Source organism: Pteronotus mesoamericanus, unplaced genomic scaffold, assembly GCF_021234165.1.
Source record: "Pteronotus mesoamericanus isolate MK-2021 breed Mesoamerican mustached bat unplaced genomic scaffold, CSHL_Meso_final scaffold_636, whole genome shotgun sequence".
Lineage (NCBI taxonomy): Eukaryota > Metazoa > Chordata > Mammalia > Chiroptera > Mormoopidae > Pteronotus > Pteronotus mesoamericanus.
Window position 1 is genome coordinate 872,262 of NW_026555324.1, and position 17,297 is coordinate 889,558.

The 17,297-nt window shown below is 50.6% G+C and overlaps 1 protein-coding gene across 3 annotated transcripts in view; it reads right to left on the reverse strand.

Annotated features, from left to right (window-relative positions):
- The window catches only part of MLLT1 (MLLT1 super elongation complex subunit), a 69,498-nt gene extending 57,522 nt beyond the window's left edge, over positions 1-11,976 (reverse strand). For 2 of the 3 annotated variants that reach the window (XM_054562203.1, XM_054562201.1), the window contains exons 1-2: positions 11,917-11,976; positions 3,249-3,429 (exon numbers count right to left, since the gene is read on the reverse strand). In XM_054562203.1, coding sequence (XP_054418178.1) covers positions 3,249-3,429; positions 11,917-11,928 — 193 coding nt within the window. In that variant the 5' untranslated portion in view covers positions 11,929-11,976. Of the gene's footprint in view, positions 1-3,248; positions 3,430-11,258; positions 11,338-11,916 lie in introns of those variants that run through there. The other variant, XM_054562202.1, reaches the window with a different exon arrangement.
- Positions 11,977-17,297: the final 5,321 nt, after the last annotated feature.

Consider the following 17,297-nt stretch of genomic DNA (forward strand, 5'->3'; position numbering starts at 1 on the left):
AGGAAGAAGCAAAGGGGTATTCACAAAGGGCCCAAACATGAAGCAAAGTAAACAGGGCTGAATTTTAACCAAGAATTATAAAGCATCCATCTGACCTTTACATGACCTTGAGTTTTCTCCTCTGAGTGGCTCAGAGTTCACAGAGAAGATAAATGAAATCCTGGCATCCTGACCAGCCCGACAAGGAACAGAATAAAGTCAATACTGCTTACTGGCTTCCAACTTTTAGTCAATTTCCAATCCAGGAGCTACAGGCTCGGTTTTAGTTCAACAATTTTACCAATGTCAAGGAGAGGGTGCTCAAGGAAACATTTAAGGAAAGAGGGGGTGTTCATGTCCTCTTCCTAAGCCGAAAGTCAGAAGAGAATGACAAAGCTGTCAGCACCTACTGCATCCTTCCAGCACAAAGGAAATAGGAACACACTATAGCATGACACAAATCAGATGAACAAGTAATATATTAGGTTGGTGCTAAAGAGAAAAATGAGCCCTAGCTGGTGTGGCTTAGTGGACTGAACACTGGCCTGCAAACCAAAGGGTCACGGGTTCAATTCCCAGTGTAGGGCACATGCCTGGGCTGCAGGCCAGGTACCCAGTAGGGGGCATGCAAAATGCAACAACACACTGATGTTTCTCTCCCTCTCTTCCCCTCTCTAAAAATAAATAAAATCTTATTTTAAAACAAAGAGAAAAATGAAACAGGAAAAAGACTAGAAGCATGTGGTTGTTTAGGTGTTTTGAGCGAAGAAACTGTATGTAATTTAGACCTGGCAGCCAAAGGACTTCCTAAAAAAGGTGACAGGGAGCCTTTGTGGAAGGTCTGAAAGGTAAGCAGGTGTGCTCATTATTCAAAGTCACAAAGACAATCACCGCAAAATGAATCACTTACGTATAAAACATTTAGAGCAGATGATGGATAAAAGGAGTTGGGAGTTTAGTATAAAATCTAGCCTTTCATGTTGGTAAGTTCGTATTTTTTAAATCTGAAAATCAAGAACTAAGAAGCAAGCCAATCCACTTCCACTAACTTAAGGTGTTCAGGAAGGACACGATGGGGAAAGGACTAGAAAGACTGTCCATGGGGCAGTGTGACCAGTGATGGCACAGGAAATGGAAACTTCCCACCCGGCACATTTCTACTGGGTTTGTTATGTCTGTCTGTTTGATTTTAAAGATACTTTAAGTACATGATGAATAATTTTAGGGCCTAGAGTCCTGTAAGAAACTCACTCGCTCTTTAATCTGACCCATTTTTCATTCACAACTGACAAGGGTATAATCCAATCGAGTTTTGTTCGACACAACAAATAACTAATCGGGCATTTACTATTTCACACATTTTGTGCAGATTTGGCAATAAGCACCATTCAACTATTAATTAAAACTCTGCGCACAAACTGACACTTTTGGAAAGTGGGCCTCACTCATCACCCATTTTCTTGGATCTTGGAGGTCAGACACGAGGCCACTTCCATGCGACTGCAAGCAGGTTACTGGGCCTCTGAACCGCAGCGTCCGCATCTACCTGGCAGGGTTTCTGGGTCACACCATGTTGCAGGGCTGTCACGAGCCCAGCACACAGGCCAGCACGTGCCTGACAAAAGCAGACCACTATTGATATTACTTCTAGTGGCTACCTGGTTACTGACCCTGGGGAGATGAAGATGAAGTGAATAGTTTAAAGGTGAATGGAAATTATCATCCTTGGCCACTGGGAGAGACAGGAACAGAACAGGTCAGGCGGACAGTGGAAGAGCTGCAGTGGAAGCTGCTAGGGAAAAAAGGCAGGCCCGGCTCACGCGAATCAGGCAGCCAGAGTTTCTACTCTGCTGGCAGAGCTCAAGAGCAGCCACAGAGGACTCCCAAATGAATGGGCGTGGCCGGGTGCCCACAGAAACAGGCAGCACTACCAGACCCCAGGGCTGCTTCCTTGGCCCCCTGAAGCCTGTTTCCACATCCACAAAATAAGGTTGTGGGGGAATGAATCGAGATCCTGCAGGAAGTGCTTGGTAAGTGGCATGTATTATCATTATCATCATCATCATCATCATTGTGATTATTACTAAGAAGTGCTTTACAGATATCTACTGTTGTCAGTAACATGTCTGCTCTCCTCCAAGAGGCTCAGAGAGGAGGGAGGAGAGAAGAATCAGGAAAAGAGAAATGAGGAAGAGAAACAGCTGAAAGCTGATGGAAGAAACCAGAAGGAAAAGAAATGGCCACCACGCCACTAGGAATCTCAAGTTGCCTTCCCTTCTGAACCAGAAGTTTCTGCTTCTGCAACATGTTATCTCCCTCTAGGCCATCAGCTGCTTGCTGGCCCAGGCCCAGGCCCCCAGCAGGTCGCACATGTGCTCCCGCTCCTGCCGGAGGCTGTCCACCCCGGCTCCCCGCTCAGCCCTGGACCCCCGAGCCCTGCACTGCAGGCGGAGGGGTCAGCAACGCTGCAGCGGCTCCCCCGCCCTGAAGCACTTTGCTAGCAAAAGTCCTTTGTGCCTTTATCAACACATCTATTCGAGTAATATTTATTAGACCCCTGTGACATACCAGGCAGGCTTCACGCTGAGGACTTGGTGGTGAGAAAAGCAGACGTGGCCCCCACAGAGCTCACGAGACAGCCACCAACTATCCTCCCAAATTCCCCATCAAATTCCCCAGGAAGTGTTTTCTGATCCCCATAAACTGGGTGAATTCCCCTCTCTCTGCCCTGTCAGACTGCCAGGTCACAGAAAATCAGAATCTTTGTGGGAAACATGAACAAGGCACTTGTGCTCACCAAACATCAGCCTGACAGACGACACAGGAAAGGCAGGCCTAAGAAACCAGACAGCAGTGAAATGAGCACCTTTTATGCTTTTTTTCACAAATATCATGACTTCTTAAAATGGCATCTCTCATCAAATGTAGGCCCAATAAGCAATTTCCTGATTACTTTTCCAGTGGACATAAATCGCCCTTTCCCACCTGCTGGCCACTGACTACGTTTTCTCTGGAGGCTTCTCAGAGCCAGGGTCTACATAACGACCCAAGACACAGACATTCAGTCCTTTGGGTTTTCCCCACTATGAAACTGACAGCTAGAGGAGAAGCAGAAGGGAGGGAGGGGGACCTTTCGAGGGTCAGAGGAGAGCAGAGTGCTGGCCGGGCAACTTCTCTCTGGCATGCCCAGAGCTGTGAGCCAGAACCCTTGGAGTGTGAACACCAGCCCCGCTGGGAGGGGGCGGGGGGCGGGGGCGGGGGCCACTCACCACGCTTGGGCTTGGGGAAACTGTCATGCAGCCGGAAGACCACCTTCTCCACGAAGTGCTGGATTTCACATTGCTCGGGGCCGCGGACGAACACCATCCAATCGTGCGTGAACCCCTCCGTGGTGGGCTTTTTGCGCAGCTGGGCCCGATGTCCCAGCTCTAACTTGACCTGGACAGTGCACTGGTGGGAGAAAGAAGCGGGCGCAGGGTCAGCATGAAGCCCGGACCAGGAGACTGCCAGGTGTCCTTGAGAACCAGGTGTCGTGTGCCTGCTTTTACTCATCTTCTCTCCCCAACAAGCCCAGGCCAGGCCCCACGCTCCTCTCCACCCCCCCCCCTCAGCCTCTCCATTCCTGCCTCAGGGCCCTGGCACCGGCCATGGTTCCCTCTGCGCCTGGTGCTCTGACCCTAGGCCTTCCCACAGTAGTCTCCTTCCTGGCGCTGAAGTCTAGGCTGGGCGGTCAGCTCCTCAGGGGAGCCTTCCCTGACCACATGGTATGAAACCACCCACCACCACCCCATCACTCTGTGTCACATCATGCCTTAGCATTTGTCACTATCAGAACTCATCTTGCTAACAGTTTGTTCACTCTGCTCTAACGTCAGCTCCTCAGGGATGGCTTCTTGTTCGGATTTGGCATCCCCACCGAGATCTCCCAGAACACAATGGTGCAACCCGAAGTCGGATTACCTCCTTCTACGGATGAGGAGCCAGGGCTCCAGGAGCGCACTGTCAAGCAGCACACTCGACGGGGCCCAGACTCAGGCCTAGGTGCGCGCCGCCCAAGGGCCTGCTGCCGCCGCTGGGGCCACTCTGCCAGCTCGCCTCCCTAGCCAAGCCTCCCACGCTCCTTCATTAAAGCATTTTTATTCTTCCTCATTCTACAGAATGCCTCCTGGAGAACAGAGATCAGTGGGGTCATCTGAGTCATCCGTACAAATGGTGGCTCAGTTTTAAAAGCAGGATGGCAAGAACGGAAGGGCAAGCCTGAAGCCACCCGCTGCCCCGGTAGGCAGGCTTCCATCATTAAGCTGGTGTCTGATGCTCTGCCCTGAAACACAAGGCAGGTCATGGCGGTTCCACTCCACTGGACAGAAAGCCACAAAACTTCGAAGGACTGGCAACATCTTGGTGGGGGAGGAGGGGGTCAAAACACCACCAGGGAATCTACTGTAAACAGTTATCTCCTTAGTAAGAGCCTCCCCAGCCTTCCTGTAGATACAGCTCGACACTAAGTATCAAATGCAAGAATGATATAAAGAAAGCGGAGGCTGAGTGGATACTTGTTCCTAAGTGCCGAGATAACCAGCAGCAAGTCGTGGGTGGCACGGATGCCACACTTCCCCAAACAAAGCTCCCCTGTGACGGGCTTCCCAGGCCTCCCTTGATGGAATTACCCTCCTGGGTCCTGACCAGAAATCTTCCACTTTTCACTTTCCACCCTCTTTCTCCCCGAACCCACTGATGACGTGTGTCTCTATGGCCGCAGTCCTTCTGTACCTGCCTCTTCTCTGCAACCCAGCAACCCGTTCAGTTCTCGCCACCAGCATCCTCCCTCCCTCCTCACCCTCCTCTCCCTGCTCAGTCATTGCAGTGAAAGCAGGGCAGACAGATCCTATCTCTGGCTCTGCTTCACTCTGTTTCATAGCTTTCCTTGGCTCGCCACACCCTCAGAATAAAGTCCAAACGCCTCAGCACACCACTGTCTCCCACCTGTGTTTCCTCAAGTCTGAGATCCGCATTATTTTTTACTCTTTAGCCCTTTTGAGGTCAGTGTATCTTGCAGTCCATGTATAAGGAGTGCAAGATACAAGGTGTGCGTATGTGCGCGCACGCGCGCGCGTGCACACACACACACACACATACACAAAGAAGCTGTTTTTAAGTCTGTGGTGTGCCCAAGAGGCTCAAAACTGAGGAAATACTGAAATGCCCACCAACCCATTCCAGCTTAGTCAGACACTTGCATCCCAATATACACAGGGAACATCCACTCCTATCTGCTTCTGCTCCTTCTAGCCCACACCCTAGGTGCCCTACTCATTTCCCTGCTGATCAAACTCCATTTGTCGCTTATTCTACAGCTTTAGTGCTACTTTCTCCAAAGCCCGTTCCAATCGCAGAGTGTGTACAAGCATCTCCGTGGTGGTACCCACTCTGTCTCGCCACTGTTCCTGGGCTGCCCAATGCTACCTCCCCAGGACCACACCTCACTTATCCTTTTAACCTCTATCTTGGAACCATGGTATGTGAAGCAGCAACTATACTTAATGACTCGAACTAGAGGGTCTTCCTAGATCAGTGTTTTATGTGGTGCTTTCCAAAAGGAAGAGCCAGTAGGACAGGATGGTCCTGATGTAAGTATGGAAGAGCTGGCAGAGGCTCTGGGTACTTAGGGAGCACCTGTAAAAACAGGGCAGGAGTTCCCCCGACACAGAACAGTCCCTGTGGGGCTCCTTGGGAAAAGTGCGAGGATTCGCTGGGACCGGTCCACTGGAGGGAGGGGTGAGCATGGGGGTGAAACATTTAGAGTCAACACAACAGACGTCAGAGCCAGTTGTAAGGAGCTGATGGGTGTGAGGGCCCAGCATGTGAATCAAAGGGCCTGGGCAATCTGCAGTCTGGGTTGAGGGCAGAAAAGGGCAAACCAGTCTGCAGGAAGGCAGCCAGGGGGTGTGGCTGGAAAAGGGGGTCAACTCAGGCCTGAAAGGGGAGAATTCACAGGACCTCAAAGTGGGTGGCGGGGAAGAGGCAAGGAGCTCAAATAACTGAGATCCAGGTGACTGGGATGCTGCTGGGATGGTGGCAGGGAGTACTGGACGTATTTGAGTGGAAATACCCCACCAAAAGCTAGAGACAAAGGACTAACCATCTGGATAAACACGTAATGTTCACATCAACCACAAGCATCTGTCCTCGGAGTGCTGCATATGGACAACGTTCAACATAAACAAACCCAAGCAATATTTACGCCATCTCGAAAGGCTGTAATCACCATATACACGTCAACATGGGCAAGAAACTCTGCCTTTCTCTCCAACCTGATTCACAATGAAAAGTCAGAAGACAATTCCTGCATTGCTGGTAGGCTTACAGGTAGAAAGCTAATACATACTGGCAAACGACTTTTTGTTCTTCGGAGTTAACTCCTGTGTAATGAGATATCTCCTCAGATTCTGTCATTCACCAATCCAGTTGCCTTCCCTGCATTTCTGATTATATGCAGTTTGTACCCAGGGCACATGAGCAGCAAAGCAGTTACTGTGACAGAATGGAGACCACAGTTCCATCAGTGAAGAGAAAATGGAAGCACCAAAAATACACTCCACAAGCCAAAGTAAACAAACAGGAAGGTTCTGGAGCGACAGTGGGTCATCCCTTTAGCCGGCCGGCCGTACCCAAAGCTGGCTGGGTGGCATCTGTGCCTGGGGGCTGGTGCCAACTCAGCCTCCACACCCCCGGGTCAAGGTGCATATGATGGTGCACTCAGGAGAGGATCACTCTCCTGAATGTTGGAACCTTCTAAAAAAAATACAGATACTAGAATAACACAGATTCTAAGCTATTGTATTAGAAGTCACTGCTTCAGTAAGACAGTCAAGCTGCACTGAACTGGAGGCAAGCAAGCCGAGCCTGGCCAACTACTTCGACTTGTCATGATAATTTATTAGCATGGCTAAGCCAGTGCCACCTCCAAGAGTTCCGCGCACTCCTCCCCCTTCCTTACTCCACGTGAACCCCTTCCCTGTCCATCAGAACGAAGGAATCGAAGTAAATCAGCTTTCCCTAGGACAGGTGCTTGGCTAAAGGATTTGGTAAGTGTTGGTTAGGTTAACCTGCCTTGGAATGAAGAATCTCACTGTTCGGCTGCATGGAGGCCCACTGTGCGACCTCCAGGGTAGGTGGCTGGAGGTGGCCCTGGGACCAAGCCTCAGTCACTGCCATGTCCCAACATCCTGGGGGCCACTTAGCCACCCACTCTCTCAACAAAAGCGGGGGACAAAGGGGAATATTCCATCACTGCCTCAAAAGGGGTAACTATTTTACTTCTGGGATATCATCCCAAAGACCTGGGCGATGGAGCAGCACGAGGTTTCCGAGGGCCACCTGGGAAGAGCTCACTTTGGGCAGAGGGCCTCAGCTGGGCACTTTCCTGTCTCCAGGCCAACCATACCCCACAGATCCTGCCCTCAGCCTGCGCCCCAGAAGGCAGATCTTTAACAACAAGCTTATCTGTAAGATTTCTCCTAATATGCTGGTGGGAATTCTCTTCAACAGATGCCCTTTCCTCTAGGAATTCGCACTTTACCAAGCGGCATAATTATGCCTGGAGTCTGGCTACTGCATCTAATTCCCTCAGATGTGACATTTCAGTCCCCTCCCAGGGGGAGAAAGTACCCAAGAGCATTTTCCCTTCTCAGTTAGGACTGATTTCGCCAAGTCCAACTGCACCCAGCAGACTGCTGGCAACATGGTCCCCACACACAGAAATGGAAAAAAGTACTGGTCACATGAAGCAATGGCGACATAGACAAATAAAATATTCCTCACAGAAGTTTCTCTCTCTAGACCCAGTGTGGGACTCCCAGGAGCAGCTACTGAAAGAGAACATGAGAAAGACAAGAAATGAAGGGTGTCCCTTGGTGACAGCCCTCTCAAGAGAAAGGGAGCCTGCCCAGAGGTGGGGACAGGATCAAGCTGCCTGAGGAACTAGTCTTCTAACTGCAGACACACAGGGGGCTGGCAGGCAGCACCTACACCCTTCTTTTGGCTGTGTCCAGCCTAGTCCCTTTCACCCGAGGCACAAGGTTAATGACAAAGGATGAGAGGGAGCGCAACGAATACCCTCTGGAAACTCTCTGTGGGTAAGTGTGCAGGCCAAGTGGCTATGCAAATACACCTACAATCCTTGTTTCCAGGTTCCTGGGAAGAAAGGCCCTCTCCAGCCTGCGGGGGGGAGGGGGGGGAGCCTGGGAGGGGATACACATCACACATGCCTGAGATGCCCGCAGGCACATCCCGTTGTCTCCGAAGTTCCCCAGGGAGCAGCTTAGGGCGTTTTTTGCAAACACCACACTACCCTGAAAAAGGCAACTTTGGCCAGGCCAGGTGGGCCTGGTCACAAGGGGCTGATACTTACTTTTACTTAACCAACAGCTGGCAAAGTTTGTGCAAAACTGAGTTACATAAACATAAAGAGGAACAAGACTTGGGTCCCTGCCGTCAAGTACTTTACAACTTACTATCATAACTCCAGGACAAAACCCCTGCGTGCTGACTTTCCAAGCAATAGTTTCAGAACCGGGCGTGGGGGAATCCAGCCACACTCACACCCAGTGCTCTGAACAATTCCAAGCATCTCTCCGCAACGTCTGGGGAAAAAGCAGACCTACCTAAGAAAGCCACCAGGCCTTGACCCCTCTTGAGGCCTTCCTGTGCCTGCATTTCCGTATCTGTAAAACGGGCCAGTGCCGTTAGAAACAAACCTCCCCTTCCAGAACAACAGAGTATGATCACAAGAGGTTGTTCCCAAATTCAAACTCAGGAGAACCTTTTGAGGAATCAGCATTAATTCAACTGTATGATTCAACGGGTTGGCCACCTACCTCGGGTGCCAGGCCCAGTGCGTCTGTGAAGGGAGGACACCCTGGTCCTTTGGAGAACAGAACCACCCAGACATTGACACACCTTCTAGCTCCCCAGGCAACGCTTCCTCATCCTCCCAGCACCCGCTCAGGCTTTAACTATGCCCATCGCTTCCCCAACATCCTTGGAGATACATCACATGCCTCATCAGCAAAGACCTGAATCTCCCCCACAGAAGTACATGATTCCCTTCTCCCTGAAAAAGTACAAATCCCACAGGCATCAGATGTGTTAAGTACAGACTTAGGGTCGGGACAGAGGGAACTTAGGGTCGGGGACAGAAAGACTTTTCCTACCCATGGGGAAAGATTTCAATGTCAAGAAGTTGGGAGCCCAGAGCAAAATGCAGAATGGTCTGGGCTGAAGGTTCTAGAGAACACAACAGGAAGGTAGAGAGAAGCAGACTCCTAAAGCTGGCACGCCCTTAGGGGAAAGTCCTGTTGTTCCCCCTGAGACGGAGGCACTTTCAGGTTTGGGGCATTCTCAGGGAGAAAGGGAAGGCTGAGATTCTGCTGGATTCAAAGGCTTTGCCAAGCACCAGAAGTCGTTCCGGAACACTGGCCGCCAACTTGCCTACTTCCGTACTCTTCCCAAATTTGCACGAAAACACAGCCAGGATGGGGAATCGGTCTATGAGATGACTTGTACTTTCCTTTGGGACTAGTTTAACGTGCAAATTCTTCTGCAAGGATCTAGACCAGCACTGCCCAACAGACCTTTCTGCCATGTCTCCATGCTGCCCAAGGAGGAGGCTGACAGGTCCACAGTGGTAGTTACTGGGCCCTTCCCATGTGGCTGGTATGACTGAGGTACTGGCTTTTTCATTTTGGTTTGTTTATACTTAAAGGAGTCAAGGGTGCTGGTGGCTACCACATCTCAAGTGTGTTCAACAGTCCGCCCTGTCACAGACCAAGAATGCCACCTATTCTCACCATCCTACTTACATAAATGACAACCGCCCCGGGGGAATAAACACACTTGGGCCTGAGACATCTTCCGGGAGGAGCAACAGATGGGGTGAGAGATGGGAGTGCCGATATTCTAGGCCTGTGTGGTGCCCAGCAAGCCCTTTCCAGAGGTGGGCTTTGTTGAAAGTGGGCACTGAAGGCATATTTTGTTTTGTTTTTTGACTCAATGTGAACTGAAGGCAAAAAGCTCTGTCCCTTCAAGGGAAATGAATTCACACCACGCTGTACACCTCCGCCACTCAACTGTGATAAACTCTTCCTTCCCACTGAAGAGAAAGGTAGTAACACTAAAGCCACAAGGGAAATCATGGCGAGAGGGAGCCACAAACACAAGCCTCAATGATCTTGTGCCACCACAGACAGCCAGGATAGGCAAGGGAAGAGGTCTCCTGCCCTGCACCCTTGAAACCTCAGCGACACAGCACCTTACCAGACAGAGCCACCTCAGTGGTGCTAGCAGCTGGGGACGCCCCAACCTGCCCTTGCTAATGGCAGAGATTTCAGCTGCCACCCCCACAGTCCCACGCCGCCTTTCCTGGCCTTGTGCCCCTGGAAGCCAGGGACGACAGGGAAAAATGAAAAAGTAAACGGTCCTATGATGGGGGCCAGTGGTACAGGGCTTGAGGAGGGGAAGGAGGCCTAGGTACTGAAGAAAGTAAGCGCAGAGCTTGTGAAAGGGGGACTAAAAAGGCCTCAGGTTTACCAGAACTGACAGGATGGGCTCTGTTTCCAGAAGGGAGAGGGGCCACGGGGAGAGTGTGCAGAGGTTAGGGAACCACCCGGGGTTTGGACCAAGGCTCTAGGTGGAGGCTCTGAGGCGTGATGAAAGGAGAGGGTACCAGCTGAGAGTCACAGCATCAGGCTGGGGAACGGTGGAATGAAGTGCGACACTCTGCAAGGAGAGAGGCACTGGGGTTCTGGGGAGACTGCAGGTCAGTGAAAGTTCAGTTGAGGCTGGAGGAACCAGACTGATGAGACTGATCCAGGTTTGAGGATGGGGGAGCATAAACCAGGGTCGCAGAATCAAAGAAGCCCAACCCAAGGCGAGGGAGGTATTTGGTGCCTCAAGAGTGTGCGGGCTCCGGTTCCGAACAGAAACTGCCCCTGGGTCTGGCCTAAGGGGGTCTGAAGGTAAAACACAGGCACTGGGGTCCCTGGGAGAGTGACCAGGGCCTGAAACCAGAGGAGGCTGAGGCAGGAGACTAAGGAAGCAATTCCAGGTTCATAAAAGGGGAGCAGGGGCAGGAGCGCTCTACACAGACCTGGGTCCTTGTGGGAAGAGACCGAGGACCTGGCCAGGGTTTGAGGGGGAAACAGACACTCAGACTGAGGCAGGGGCAGGACCAGAGGGGAGAGAGGGCTCAGGCCTAAATGAAGAGAGGTAAGAAGGCTTACGGTTCAAGGAAGGAGGGCTGCAACCCAAGGTCCTTGGGGTTCTGGGGGGACTCAAAGCCCAGCCATGGTTAAGGGAGAGAAGAGGCAGCAGGCTGGGCACTCAGGGCCTAGAGTCCAGAGAGGAAAGAAGACACAGACCAGCCCTGGATCCAAAGGAAAAAGAGAATACAGGCTGAATCTGATGAGTCCCACAGGTGCGTGTAAGGACTCTGGGTTGGGGTGGGGTCCCAAGGGATGTCCCAGAGGGCTCTGGATCGGACCGAGGTCCTAAAAGGCGCCCCAAAGGGGTCTGGGCCGCCAAAGGCAGTTTTGGGCTGGGCCGGGCCGGGTTCCCGAGGAGCGTCCCACGGGCTTTTTGGCCGGACTGGGGTCACAAGAGGCATTCCAGGGGCTCTCGGCTGGCCCCGCCCGGGGTCCCCAGCAGTGTCCCAGACGCTCCAGCCAGGCCCGGGTCGCGGATGGGGGAGGGGTGCCCCTGCCCCACATAAAGGCCCGGGGAGCAGCGGGCGCGCACAAAGCGGGACCGGCGGGGGCCGAGCGCGGGCGGGGAGACCGGGACTAAGGAGGGCCGGGCGGCGGGGCGGAGGGAAGGAGGGAGGGAGGGAAGGGGCCGGGCGGACGGCGCGGGCTGCGCTGGGGCGGCGCGGCCGCTCCTCACCTGATTGTCCATGGCTGCCGCCCAGCCCCGCCCCCGGGCCCCGCGTCGCTCGCCGCCGCCGCCGCTGCCGCCGCTCAGCTCCTCCCCGCTGCCCTCATTGTCTGTCAGGCGCCGCCGCCGCCGTTCCCGGCCGCCCGCCCGCCCGCCAGCCCCGCGGAACCGGAAACCACCGCCAGCCCGGGTCGCGCACCGACCCCGGGCCCCCGCCGCCGACTCAGGCCCGCCGCTCCGACTGACAGCAGCCTGGGCCAATCAACAGTGCGGAGGGCCGCTCGTGGGGCCGGTCTTCCGGCCTGGCGCGGGCCGACCGGGCGGCTCTCGGAGGAACGAAGTCCTTAGCCAATGGGCTCCCCGGGCCGGAGGGGCGGGGGTAGGGAGGGAGGGAGGCGCGAGGCAAACCCCGCGGAGGGAGCGCGAGGTGTGCGCTGCACGTGGAGGGGGGCGGGGGCGGAACGGGCGCGCTGCGCGTGCGCACTGCGTCCCTAAGAGGCCGCTGTCTGGTCTCCGGAGCCTCCCTTCCCGAATCTACCCAGGCTGGAGCTGAGGTAGTGGGTTCCAGGTCCAAAAGCCCTAGGGACACTTTTGGTTCCTGGTCTAGTGCTGCTGTGTGATGGAATGAGCTCTGGGACTGCAGGTTAATTTTCCTGTCTTTGATCCGCACTGGGGCAAGCCTGGTCAATTGGCTTCTCCCCCTCAGTTTCAGTTTGCACATGAGTAAACTGAGGACAATCATAGCATGGCGTAATGCTAGTTGATGCTAATTTGGATGATGCAGATTTGAAATCGAGCTGCATTAAAATGATCAAAGGGGAGGTCTCATTTTACCTGAAATTTATAATGCTAAACCGTCCAAAAAACAATTTTGAATTTACCCATGATCCTGTAATTTCATAGCGACTTGTAAGCTATATTTAAGTGTCCTGTGCTCATTTGATTGGAACTTTGTCCTGTCCTGTACACAAAAAGTTTACGGTTTCCTTCACTGGTCAGGGCACATACCTAGTTTGCAGGTTCCATTCCCATCCCCATGAGTGTGTGTACTAGAGGCAACTGATGGATATTTCTCTCTCACATGATGCTCCCTCTCTCCTGGCTTCATAACCATGCTTCTGTCTCTCTCTCCCTTCCTCTGTCTCTAAAATCAATTTAAAATTAAAAAAAAATAGCCCTGGCTGGTGTGGCTCAGTGGATTGAGTGCTGGCCTGAGAAGGAAAAGGTTGCCTGTTCAATTCCCAGTGTAGGGCACAGGCCTGGCTTACAGACCAGGTCCCCACTTGGGAATGTGTGAGAAACGACTGATTGATGTTCCTCTCCCTCCCTTCCCCCCTTTCTAAAAATAAATAAATAAAATCTTTTTAAAAATAAAAAGAAGTTTTTGAAGTATTTTAAAAAACTATATTTAGATCAAGTATAGACACATCCCTCCATCTTTTTCAAGATCTTGTAAACCACTTGTCTCTCAGACATTAGGACTCCTGGCTGAGATTTGGGGAGCCTTGTGCAGTTATTTAAATTAAAAATCGGTTTTGGATTTTGTTTGTGGGTTTTTCCCCTCCACGTCTCATTTAAGTGTCAATCAAGTATTCATTAGGCGGTGTGGCTGGTACTTTGCACTGAAGAACAGCACCGGAAATCAATAACTTTGGATTGTCAGTAAGTCCAAACAAAAACTCTGAAGAGCAGATTGCTATCATAACAACACTGTACTTTTTACTCTAAGGCAGGATGTGCTGCGGGTGGGTGGAATGGAGATCATGCTGAGAAAAAAGCTGCTACTTCAGTGTTGGTACAACTTTAATATTTTAAAGCCCTGTAATTGGATGTAAGTAGATCAGTGTGGTTCTATGCGGTCCTTGAAACATCAGGCTCGGCATCATCTGGGAACTTTATTAGAAATGCCAGTTCTGGTCTCCCTATATTTATGGAATCAGAAACTCTGTGGGTGTGGCAGCATCCAGGGGTTTGGTTTAACCAGTTCTGTAGATGATTTTGAGATTCACTCAACTTTCAAAACGACTGCCCTAGTTAGAGACAAAAATGGGGAGGGGGGAGAGTAGCAATTTTTTTCTGAAGGAAGCTTGCAGTGAAGAACCTTTAAGCTTTGATTGTTGCAAAGAGCCACCTTTTTTTATGTTTAGATGAAGATTCTAATGTGCAGACTGGATTAAGAATCACTAAACTGCAGTTAATAACACTTTCCATTGTTACTGTATCTATTTTTATGGTTCTTTTGGATCTGTAACAAATGACTTCTTGAAGTGACACAATGTTTCCTATCTAAATACATCAGTGTGAGCAAAGAAACACATAAAGCAAATAGTAATTTGAGCATATGGCAGAATACACGATTGATACATGTTACCTTGATGTTGCAAATAATAAAATTGACACACAGAAGGAGATACAAGTGGACCCAAGTCTCACAGCTAGAAAGTAACATTTTGAACACAGGGAGTCTACCTTCCTGTCTGGACCAAATTGCGGCTACCTTAGGTCTCTATTGCCCTCTAGTGGCCGGGTTTATTAGCACCCAGAGGGAGGACTTTGCATTCACCTTGTAGATGGCTCAGCCTTTGGAGGGTTTTTTTCGGACTCCTCTTTCTGGTCTCCAGCATGTTCCCTATACCTCCCATATTCTTGCCAGCCATGGATATACTCAGCACAGTTTCATGCCAGCCACAAACATACACACAGCCACTCGTGGCAATATTGAATATGACCAAGCTGGAGCAGAGCCCAGTGGCCAGCTGGAGGCCTAACCCAGATTAAATTCAACTCAGAGCAGATCTTGACTGAGGCCTATGGGACATTGGGCCTTTATCCCATACACCATGGGGAGCTATGAATGGTTTTGGAGCCAACTCAAACTATGTACAACAAAGTAGTTCCCCAGAAAAGGGCAGTACACTGGGCATTGCAATTTTTCTCTCTCTCAGTATCATTACCCCTTTTTCCTGGCAACACTTCCTGATCTAGGGGCTCTTCCCAGAAGAACTATGAGCCTGTAAGACACCTTCATATAAATTTTTTAGTGGCAGCCCTTCCAGGAGAATGCCAACTTATGACAGGGCACAAGGCTTAAGGGGTTCAGCTCTCATTTACCCCTCAGAATGGGGCTCTTACCCCCTCACTGCCCACCCCTAACTCCCACCTCTCACCACAAGGAGGAAGGTGACCAGGTGAGGCCAATCAAAAGACTGTATCCCTCTGGCTACTGGATTTGTGTGTAGGGTAGGGGGAGGAGGCAAGACCTACAGCCAGTAGAGAGTGACTCTGGGAGCTTTATTAAACCTTAATTGAGGTATAAATCACATGCAATAAAACTAACCATTAACCATATCAAAGTGTACAATGCAGTGGCATTTAGAATGGTAACACTGTTGAGCATCCTCCACATGTATCTAGTTCTGAAACATATTCTTCACCCCGAAAAGGAAACCCGTGCCTTTCAGCGGTCACTCCCCATTCCTTCCTCTCAACCCCTGACATCCACTAATCTGCTTTCTGTCTCTATAAATTTGTCTATTTCTGGACATAGGAATGGAATCACACGCTGTGTGGCCTTTTGTGTCTGGCTTCTCTCACAGCGCATGATGTTTTCAAGCCTCATCCATGTTGTAGTATCAGTGTTCCACTCCTTACAGCAGAACACTATTCCGTTGAATGATACACCACATTTGGTTTATCCACTCTTCCACTGTTGGGAGTTTATGTTGTTTTCCACTCTTTGGCTCTTATTAATAGGGTTGCTATGAACATTTCTGTATAACTATTTGTCTGATTAACTGTTTTCACCTCTTTTTGGTATATATGTAGAGGTGAAATTACTGGATCATATCAGGAGGTGTGGCCCTGGGCAAGTTGCTTACCCTCTTTGAGCCAAATCTGTAAAATGAGAATATTCCTCTCTCCCTGAAGGAGTGTGGGGGCAGGGATGAGGGGGAGTATTGGGTCCAATGATGTGTGTCATGGGCATAGAGCACATGGTAGCCACTCAATAAACGTGAATGGCCCTTGCCCTTTAATGTCCCAATCTCCCCAATGAGCCAGATGGACTTGCCTCTACTCCTTTTGGAGTGAGGCACTCCTAGGGCCCAGATAACATGCCCTGATAGCCATCTTTTGCAGAAAAGATCAAATTGGCCCATGGGTACTGAAACCCACCCAGGGTCCCCAGGTTAAGAACTCTTACTCTGCGTTCTCCCTTGGTTACTAAGCCCTGACAACAGCTTTCTTTCCATTGCTCCCATGCATTCCCATCCCAGGAGTTTCACACCTGCTATTTCCTGTGCACAGAACGATCTTTCCCAGCTCTTGTTATGGTTCGTTTACTCTTGTCATTGACGTCTCACCTAAAAGGGGCAGTCCCCATTCACTTTCCAGTTAAGAGAGCTGCTCCACCATGCCGTGGGTCTCTAGAATGTCACCATGCTCTATCTTTCAGGCAGATTCATCAGTGCCCGAGAGTGCCTTGACGGTGTGTCTTTCATCTAATATGTGACTCCTCATTAGGGCAGGAACTTTGTATGGCTTTGTTGCCTTGTACCCCCAGAGGCTGCTATAAGACATAGAGTAGACAATGTATATTTGCTGAAGAGAGAAGTGAGTGAATGAATGAACAGGTGGGGTGATTGGAAGAATGACAGAATGATTTGGATGGATAAATAGATAACTAGATGACTCAACGTGGGTGAATGGATAATGGGTAAATAATTGGATACCTGGATGGGCAGAGGGATGATTGAAAAATTTTGATGGATAAATTAATAAAATGGATGGCTAAATATAAATGAATGGATTAATGGAGGATGAGGTATAGATAACAACCAGTTAAATAGATAAATGGAAGGATAATATGTGATGGATGAATGGATAAGTGGATAGATGAATGGATGTTTCAAGGAATGATTCAATGGATGGACAGACAAATAAATTAAAGGATGAGTGGATGGACAGATGTTGGCCAGACTCCATGCTAAGCACTTTACATACATTATCTTGTTTTATTCACACAGAAATTCCATAAAGGAAGGAGTACCTCCCTTTTACAGGCAAGGTGTTTGGGCTTTATAGGTAGGAAAAATCAATTCCCCAAGACTGTACAACTGGGAAATGGTTGAGCAGGATGCAAACTTAGGTCTCCCGACTTAGAGCCCTGTGCTCTCAACCACAGTGAAAAACATCCTCCCCCTTTCCCCTCACTTCTCCCCTTCCCTCCCCTGTGCCGGCCACTCCGGCTCCATTCCCGATGCTTGTGCCCTGACGGCACCTAGACTGCCTATCCAGGTGTCCATGTCATTCCACTGTCAGCCAGTGAGATGGCCACAGAAGTCCACATGTGAACGTCTGCGAAGGTCTGCAAGGTCTCTACATGCATGCGT